The sequence below is a fragment of the Symphalangus syndactylus genome, chromosome 19, assembly GCF_028878055.3.
Source record: "Symphalangus syndactylus isolate Jambi chromosome 19, NHGRI_mSymSyn1-v2.1_pri, whole genome shotgun sequence".
Classification (NCBI taxonomy): domain Eukaryota; kingdom Metazoa; phylum Chordata; class Mammalia; order Primates; family Hylobatidae; genus Symphalangus; species Symphalangus syndactylus.
Genome location: NC_072434.2, coordinates 46246535 through 46255975, shown reverse-complemented (window position 1 = coordinate 46255975; position 9441 = coordinate 46246535). Strand labels below are relative to the sequence as shown.

Here is a 9441-nt window from a genome sequence, read left to right as displayed (position 1 = left end):
TTTTTTGTTCTTTATAAACAGTTCAAAAGAATGCTGAACCGGGAGCTGACACACCTCTCAGAGATGAGCCGATCAGGGAACCAGGTGTCTGAATACATTTCAAATACTTTCCTAGGTAAGATATTAACTGGGAAAAACCTGTTTTATAATTGGGGTTTTCAGAATTAATTTCTACAACCTATCAAGAACATCCCCATGTGAATTTGGGATGGAGTTGAGTCATAGAAAAATCCATTTAAAATAATAACTAAGGCAGTCTTCAAAAGAAAAAATATAAGCAGGAAGATCATGTTTTTGAAAAAAAAAAAAAAAAAAAGAATTAAAATACCCATCCAAGACAGAGGGTTATTATGGGCTAATTGTATTTAAATGTCCCTCAGCCCCACCTTATCTGCCTGCCTACTTCCATCTTTGCTACGACCTCTGAAGTAATGAGGGAAATCCAATCACCCAAGCCCTAGAGGCAGCTCCATTGGCTCCTCTGACATGGTAGCCTTTCAGTTCCTTCAATAACTGAGCTTTGAGCAAAAGGTTTCCTCTATGATGTTTTGTAGGGGATAGGGTTGAGGAATAATTCTATAGTGATTTGGTCCTTGAGAATAAGCTTTGGAAATAATTTGACTATTGCTTTGCTAAGTTATTTATTAAAGATAAATGGATGGTAAGGGGAAGAATTTTAATATTATCTGAAGGATTTAATCTTCTGCAAGCAGCCTCATTCTCTTCCCAATCTGATGCTTTATCTATTATTCTCTGTTGTTACACTACTGGTATTTAACACATGATTTGCTGACCAAAAGGATTGCATGAATGGTCCTCAACTATTGTCATGCATGTTATTTGATTGTTTGGGATTTTTGAATTCAGTCTTAAAGGCACTTTTGTATAACGAACCTATTTGGACTATTATGATTTAAGAAGTCCTACAGAATCTGCAAATCTGTACATCAAAGTAAATGGATAGCATTTAGATTCTGATTTTGTTGACTTTAAATTGCTACTGAAATTATGCTTGCTTATGAAACCTCATTGTCCAGGGAAGTGACCCATTCTCACAGCTGAACACTGCATCCTCTCTTCTTTTTGGAATAGCCATATAGCATTAAATCAATGAGCGTTTTCCTTGATGTCTTATTGAAACAAATACCTTTTCCGGTTTTATTTCTAAAATCAATCCTATTTCTCTAACACCAAAGCAGTTCTTGCTATCAGCAGATCAATCAGCCCTCTCTTTGAGCAGCTTCATACAGAGCTTACTGCATTACTCTGCAGTGGATGGTCACCAGACATGATTAACAAGTGCCTTTCTAACAGTTTCTAGTATGTGAGTGTCTGCAGCACTTGATTTTCTCCAGCTGCAGTTGCAACGCCTTAGTCAGAGAACAAAGGAGAAGAATTTTCATCCATCCTAGCTCCCAGAGGTGCCTAGAATCTAACTCTACAGAAAGCATTAAATACTGATCCTTTTCTTCTCCTTTTATCCATTTGAAGACGAGGATCTTCTGCTGAGCATTTCAGATACACCCAGCTCTGTGTAATGCCCAGTGATTTTTCATTAGCTGGGAGCTGTTTTAGGGACATTTTACAGGTTAATGACTGTGGGAGAGGAGAATAAAATCAAAACTGCAAGAACCCATTTTTGTCTTCGTAAGCATTGCATTTTAAAATATGAGGGCTTGAAGACTTCTCAGAAGAGACACTCACTACTGGAGTTAAAGTTATATGAAATCTCTGAGCCCTTAATCATCCAAGACTGGACCTAAGCAGTCCTCTTCGTTTGTAGTCTCTTTCAATATCTGCTTATCAAGGACAACAAGAATATCTTAGTCTACTAATTAATCTTTTTTATCACCATAGGCTACCAGGAAAGAAAGCTGATAAGATGATAAAGATGATTCATTCCTCAGAGTAGGAAAAAATAAAAATTTAAAAAGATGCTAAATATGAGCTCTGAGTCTCAACACTGTCTCAAGATGAAGCAAATGTCAACTTTCTTGCCTATTCTGCTTGCTATTTAGGCAGATCTCTTGAGCAAAACCAGTCATTTGGCTTCTCATTGTTCCAAAAATTAAATTCAAGAACAAATTTTTGAGGAAGGTTATTAGAATCTCAATCCTTATAGGCTCTTAGCATTAAGAGGGTGGTGTGTGTCAGTGGGTGTATGTTTGAGGGTGTATGTGGTAAACCCCATCAAACAGACTAGATAGGCAGATTAGAATTTTAAATATTCTTGAGAAAATATAGGCAGAGAAAAACCTATAATATTAACAAAAGATGCATCAGTTGCCTCTCTTGTAAAATGGGAGCACTGATATAGATGACATCTCAAATCCCTTCCAACTCTAACTTACTATAACTCTGACATGAACTGACTTTATCGGTTTTGCTAAGACATACCTGGCCATCTAGATTCTCTGTGGTGAACCCTAGGCTTGTAATCTGACAATCTCAAAAAACAAATAAACGAAGTTTGTTTCCAGACTGCCAGTGAAGGGCATGGAACTCTTAGTCTTATCCTGTGAGCATGATGAATGTTCCTGGAAGACCATGAAGCCTTCTTCATAAACTTTCTGATCTGCATGGCACCCTAAAACCTTGTAGTCCAATTCCCTCATTTTATAGGAGAGAAAACGGGGGACCCAGAGGGATGAGGTAACTTGACCAAGATCATTTGGCTAATACTTTCCTCAGCCAGAACTAGGACTTGGCTTTCTTGACATCTAGACCTAAATACCCTGTCAATCCTTTAACGAGGAAAGAAGGCTGTTAGGAACGCAGAACATATAGAAGAAAATCACATAAGGACTCTTAACTAATACATATATCATTTTGGAAACAAGTCTTTAGGAATCAGGATTGTTGGAGCTAAAAATAAAATGTTTATTAACAGGCCAGGCATGGTGGCTCACGCCTGTAATCCCAGCACATTCAGAGGCCGAGATGGGCAGATCACCTGAGGTCAGGAGTTTGAGACCAGCCTGGCCAACATGGTGAAACCCCGTTTCTACTAAAAATACAAAAATAGCTGGGCATGGTGGTACATGCCTGTAGTCCCAGCTACTGAGGAGGCTGAGGCAGGAGAATCACTTGAATCCAGGAGATAGAGGTTGCAGTGAGCCAAGATCACACCATTGCACTCCAGCCTGGGCGAGAAGAGCAAAACTCTGTCTCAAAAAAAAAAAAAAAAGTATTAACAGTTTCTAATAATATAAAATGTTCCTGTGAGACCATGGCAACCACCTCAGTGAGCACAAACTAAGAAGATCTTAGCAATTTACCTTAAACTTGAAGAGCAATATTTCAATAAGAGCCATTAAATGTTAAAAATGTGTCATCCAGGGAGGAGGGAAATCCCTTAATCCAGAGATAGGTGAAACTTGTGTCGCTCCTATCTTTTAAAAAAAAAAGTGGTGCAGGAGGACAGGGAGAAAGGCAGGCAGTAGACTATATTTACCACTCCAGGCACTCATTGATGCTGTCATATAATGGGCTCCAGGTTGCTGGTACAAGGGGAAATAGAAGTGTCTAATTTCAAGGGAAATAAAGCAGGACATAGGGAGAAGGAGAATAAATAATGCAAGATTTTTACATGTTACATTACAATTTAGTTAATATTTTCATGAACAGAGAAAAGTTATCCTTTTAAATCCTCTACTTACCCTCTCAAAACCTAGAACTTAGAATTTTCAAGATGCAAGGAAAAGAGCTTAGGAATTTTGCATAATTCAAAAGTGTGATCTATCAAGACATGAGCCTCAAATTATGCCAGTAACAGAATTTGGATGAGACTACTTTTTGTATCCGCTTTTTGTTTGTTTTACACAGGCCAACTGTTTGCTCACTGTATTCTGACTATTCCATAAATGTAAATTCACTCAGTGTTTATTGTGATATTTTTGAGTCTGAGTTTCTGATTATTTCCACACTGTGCTGGCTAAGCATTTAATAGAGGAAATTCAGAATAGGGAAACCTATTAGTTGTTCCAGTGCCTGCATAGGGAAATACCCATTAATGTCAAATTGGCACTATTTGTGAATAATGGTCTTCTTCATTATTGCAGTATTCCAGACACAGTAGTGGTTCAGCTCAATTACTCACTGTTGCAGGGAATCTTTAATTAAACAAAGGGAAAAGGCTGCTGGTCCTACTAGAAATGGTTATATGTGCAGTGACACAGGAGAATCTAAGAGCCTCTTTAACCGGAGGTGAAGAATGGTGGTTAGAAAGGCAGGCCCTACGGTGGCCTTTCATTTTAGCAAAAAGTAGTAATTACTAGGAGTAAAGTGACAGGGAGAAAAGTAATTTCGAACTAATATAATATATAGGTTTTATGTCAGAGATTGTGTGGCAGGAAAGAGATTTTTGACAGGAACCTCAAGGCCTGGGTTCTATACTATTAAATCACTGTGTCTGGAGCAAAGTAATTGCAAAATAAGTATCTGTTAAATAAGTTGCCCTTTGAGCTTGGGCAAGTTGCTGACTTCATCTGAAAAATGAGAGTGTGGGATTGTTACTGGTTCTTAAACCTGACTCTGATTATCCAAGTCACTTGGGAATCTTCTAAAAAAAAATACTGATTCAGTAGGGTTGGGTGGGGCTTATAAATCTGTATTTTTCTGAAGTTTCCTGGGTGCTTCTGATGCTGGACTAGGTTGGAAACCCCTAAACTAATTGAGATGACCACTAAAATTCCTTCCTAAGCAAAAGTCATAGGCTTGTGAGTGTAGGAGCTTGTGGACACCTAGAGACAACATTGATGTGTTAGGGACGGATAATTCCCTTGCTTCCGTCCCACAGAGAGCAGGTGAGGTATACACGAAGCTAGTACTGTCTCACTGTGCTTGCTTTGCTCTGATGAAGTGTATCCGCTTTCTCTGATGAAGTGTATCCACAGGGGCCTATGAGCAGCCAGAGGTCTCTGGGGAAAACATGTGACTGTGCCATTATCTGCAAGAGTCAAAACAAATCGTCTAGATCCCAAAATGCCATCTGGGAGCATGTCATTTTCAAATGGCAAAGTTGTCTTCCTACTAATTTTCACTGTAACTAGTGGAGGTAAATGTAGGTACTTTGGAAAGCTGCATTAACTCTTTCAGCCACAGGGTGTCATTTAGTTCAATAAAGTAGTTTTTATGCAATTTAATAATTGCGTCTGTGCACCCACCAGCATCCCTGTGGCCTGAAAGAGTTAATGCATTTTTTTCAGAAGTACTGAAGATACATCTCTCTGTGAAGTGAAATGGAATATTTGATGGCTGATATTTTTAATAGCACAATGTAAAGGAAAGAGCTTCTATAAGCAGGTAGGCACATTTTTTTTTTTCACTAATCCTAGCTCTACTGTTACCTTGTTGTAACATAATTTTAAAAAATATTATGAAGTATAAATATTTAATAAACTTAAATATGTTAATAAGTGTAATGCTTATTACAAACAAGAGGCCTTATTATTATTATTTATTGGTAGAATTAATAGACACCAGGCATGAAATAAAACCGAAATTATAGTCTTCCTCTAAACCTCAAATGGTAATAAACCAAGCCCTTAAAGTAATTGAGGATTATGAACCATTTATATTTCTAACATATATACTGCTCATTTAAACTGAGCCCTTGCTAAAGCCATACGGATTTTTAAATTTTTTTAAGTAAAAATAAGATGAGCAGATCATGAAGCCTGTTTTTATTAATCTGATGAACATTTTATTATACAAAAATATGTTAATCACTTTATTTAAAAATCTACATATAAGTATTGGTGCCCCACCTTGCAAATGTGTAAGTGTATACTCCTTATACACTCCTAAATTACACTGAAAACAGAAGATTTGGTCTTGGGTCCTATTTTTGCTGCTTTCTGGACAAGTTACTTAGCTCCTCTCGGCCTTAATTTGCCCAGCAATAACATGGAACAACAAATCTTCTTATTTTTCTCAACAAATTTTATATTTTCCACACTTACTTCATAGAACTACCCTAGAGATACAGTGAAATAGTGCTACAAGATTTTATAAGATTCTAAAGCTGTTACAGATGGTTAGAGTTGTTTTGAATATTGCAGTGGATTCTCATAGACACGTGTGCTGAAAAACATATTCCTTTGTCTGTTGCAGACAAGCAGAATGATGTGGAGATCCCATCTCCTACCCAGAAAGACAGGGAGAAAAAGAAAAAGCAGCAGCTCATGACCCAGATAAGTGGAGTGAAGAAATTAATGCATAGTTCAAGCTTAAACAATACAAGCATCTCACGCTTTGGAGTCAACACTGAAAATGAAGATCACCTGGCCAAGGTGTGTATAAGCTCAGGTTTTGTGCATGTAGCTCTCTGCTTTACAGCAGACGGATGACCGTATACCTTTTAGAAAATAGTATGGATTGCTTTTGCATTATTATTACATTTTGTGTTAGGGAAGCTCATATTAAATGACTTTACTGTGAGCAGTAAGGCCTTCTGAAAGCTGTCATTAGAGGAAGGTTGATTGAACATGAGACCAAGTCTTGGGGGAGAGTCTGGATCTCTTATGCTGGGTAGTTATTAAGAATGCCATTGTTGGGGCATCTGATGGAAGATCCTTTTTCCATACCAAAGAACCACTTTTTTTTTGTTTTTTACTGAATTAGGTTTGTTATGGACAGTTCATTATGAATGAAGAATCCTTCTGAAGAGACATGGAGAAAATCTAAGGAAAGGTCAATAGGCAGGTCTGAATTATCCCAGAGGACATTTCAGGGACTGTATGCCAAGGACCAATGGGAAAATCTGCACTAATCGGTAGTGCTGGAAAAGAAATAAAGAGAAATTGACAGCACTGACTCTGGAGCCCAAACTCCAGTAGTGGAGGGAGGCATAGAAAGAATTCGTACATCCTTTAGGAGGCCACACAAAGTGACTGCTGAGGTCCTCTCAGCCTTGTGAGAATATGAAATGAACTTACTGTGAGCAGTAAGACCTTCCGAAAGCTGTCATTAGAGGAAAGTTGATTAAACCTTAGGCCAAGTCATGGTGGAGAGCCTGGATCACTTACTCTGGATAGTTATTAAGAATGAAATAAATTGGTCCTTAAATCAGGTAACCTTGGAATAATCTCACAACACAGGCCTGAGTGATGTTTCTTCCAGGTCCGTCTGTGACCCAGGAGCCCTAGGATGTAATTCGTGACTGGTATTCTTCATGACCTTTTACGTTAAATTGGGTTGACTTATGCACATTCTGACAGCTGAGTCTTCCTGATCTGGCCTTCAGTGATGATAACCAAAGGGCAGAGGAGTTTTCCCTGAGACTGTTTTCCAGCTGTCACTAATGGGCCAGTAAGCAGCAAGGGGAGAGACAGGGACATTGAACTAGAGTGATCTCTATTCACTTGTGGCCACCTTTGAAAGCAACATTGGTTGAAGACTGATGCATGTCCAATATAGGTCAGCAACTAAATTTATAAATAGATACTCTCCTTTTTCTGAATAAAAAATGTTCAGAAACTTGTAGCTATCATGAAGAGGACACCCGACCTCCTAGGCCATTTAACTTTCAGATTTTCACACAACTAAAGCACTCTAAGGAGACCCTCTAAAGACTTAAACAGCCAGTGTCCAAAAAATAAATTAAAAGAATGAGGCATGTTAGCACAACTTTCCTTATTCCTAAATTCCTTCATATTTTTAATTACAGGAGCTGGAAGACCTGAACAAATGGGGTCTTAACATCTTTAATGTGGCTGGATATTCCCACAATAGGCCCCTAACATGCATCATGTATGCTATATTCCAGGTGAGTGAACAGGAGTGAATACTGGCTTTCCAATTGGATGGCTCTTTATGATTTTTTTTTCCATCTTACTTTTCTGATTTAACTTTCCTCAACTTTTGGACATCCACTTATTTATGTCCTAATCCATTTTACAACATAGGAAAGAGACCTCCTAAAGACATTCAGAATCTCATCTGACACATTTATAACTTACATGATGACTTTAGAAGACCATTACCATTCTGACGTGGCATATCACAACAGCCTGCATGCTGCTGATGTAGCCCAGTCGACCCATGTTCTCCTTTCTACACCAGCATTAGACGTGAGTAGTTATGATCTGTTTTGCCTTCCTGCCCATCCTCCTTCAAAAATGCCATACCAGCTGGATGTAGTAGCATGTCCCTGTAGTCCTAGCTACTCGGGAGGCTGAGTTGGGAGGATTGCTTGAGCCCAGGGGTTCAAGGTTACAGTGAACTATGATTGCTCCCCTGGACTCCTGCTTGGGCAACCCTGTCTCTAAAAAAAAAAAAATAAATAAAATTTAAAAAGTGCCTTACAATATACAATATACTTACAAAATTAAAGTAATTAGACCACCCTGCATACTTGAACAGGTTCTTTATAAAATTTATCACATCCATTAACTGAGCTATTTATAAAAAATGAATGACATTTCTACTTGTTTTGCTTTCTAATATCAGAGTGACCTTCCCTTTACATCTCTTACTATTAAAAATATTTAACTATAAAGCAATTAACAGAATTTCAGGGCAGGAATTATGTCTTATTCTTCATCGTATTTCTAATAAGGGATGCAGCGTGCCTCAAAATGTTTTGTTCAGTGTCTGGTAGATAGTATATTCTCAATATGCAATTACTTATCTGAACTGCCCAACGTCACCCTAGATATATATGGAGCATTATATTCCCAGGGGGATATCACAGAACTATAAAATACTGTCTATATTTCTTATTAGTAATAAGCATCCAGAGGCTTATTCTCCTAAAAAATTATAAAACTGATGCAATGTGTTGAAGAAGTAGTAACTAAAAATCTAGAACAGAAGAATTAATAATGCTGAAACAAGGAGAAACAATATTCATATTTGCCATACCAACTCTGAGAAGGTGGCTGTGGCTCCTTCCTTCATAAATTAATGCATTTGTGTATACCCATATCATCAACAATGTGTACAGCAGGTCATACTCTTACTTGATAAATGAAAATGATGGTCAAGTACTCCCAAAATGCGCTGGACCACTGCAGGAAGAGACTGGCCATGCCCTATCCAGCCTCACCTTTACAGATTCAGTTTGGAAGGTGAAAAAAGATTGGCCACAACTCTATTGCTTGAGTTGCATATTTTCTAAGAAAAGACACCCAAGAAATCTTGAGAAAGTGAAATAGAGCTAAGGGTATTTGATCCCTCTGAAGGAGAGAAAGAGTACTGTTTTTATACCCTGTTTAAGTATCATAGAGTGAGGCAACACTATTTATCGACTGCCCACTGTTATTAATAGTATACCTACTGTGTGGCCAGAAATTGGCCATGAGTGCTGCAAACTTTTTAGAAAAGGGAGAGCTCAATGAGTGCTTGAGTAATGTGAGTGGTCTTTATAGGAGAGGTGGAAACCCACCTCAAGCTGGCATTTGAAGGACCAGAAGATTTAACTAATCACAGCGGATGAGG

The 9441-nt window shown here is 38.1% G+C and overlaps 1 protein-coding gene across 7 annotated transcripts in view; it reads left to right on the top strand.

The window, feature by feature from the left end:
* Nucleotides 1-9441, top strand: part of PDE4B (phosphodiesterase 4B) — a 591358-nt gene that overhangs the window by 568793 nt on the left and 13124 nt on the right. For all 7 annotated transcript variants that reach the window (XM_063613310.1, XM_055234626.2, XM_055234627.2 and 4 more), the window contains 4 exons: nucleotides 22-115; nucleotides 6115-6293; nucleotides 7670-7768; nucleotides 7908-8072. In XM_063613310.1, coding sequence (XP_063469380.1) covers nucleotides 22-115; nucleotides 6115-6293; nucleotides 7670-7768; nucleotides 7908-8072 — 537 coding nt within the window. The remainder of the gene's footprint in view (nucleotides 1-21; nucleotides 116-6114; nucleotides 6294-7669; nucleotides 7769-7907; nucleotides 8073-9441) is intronic.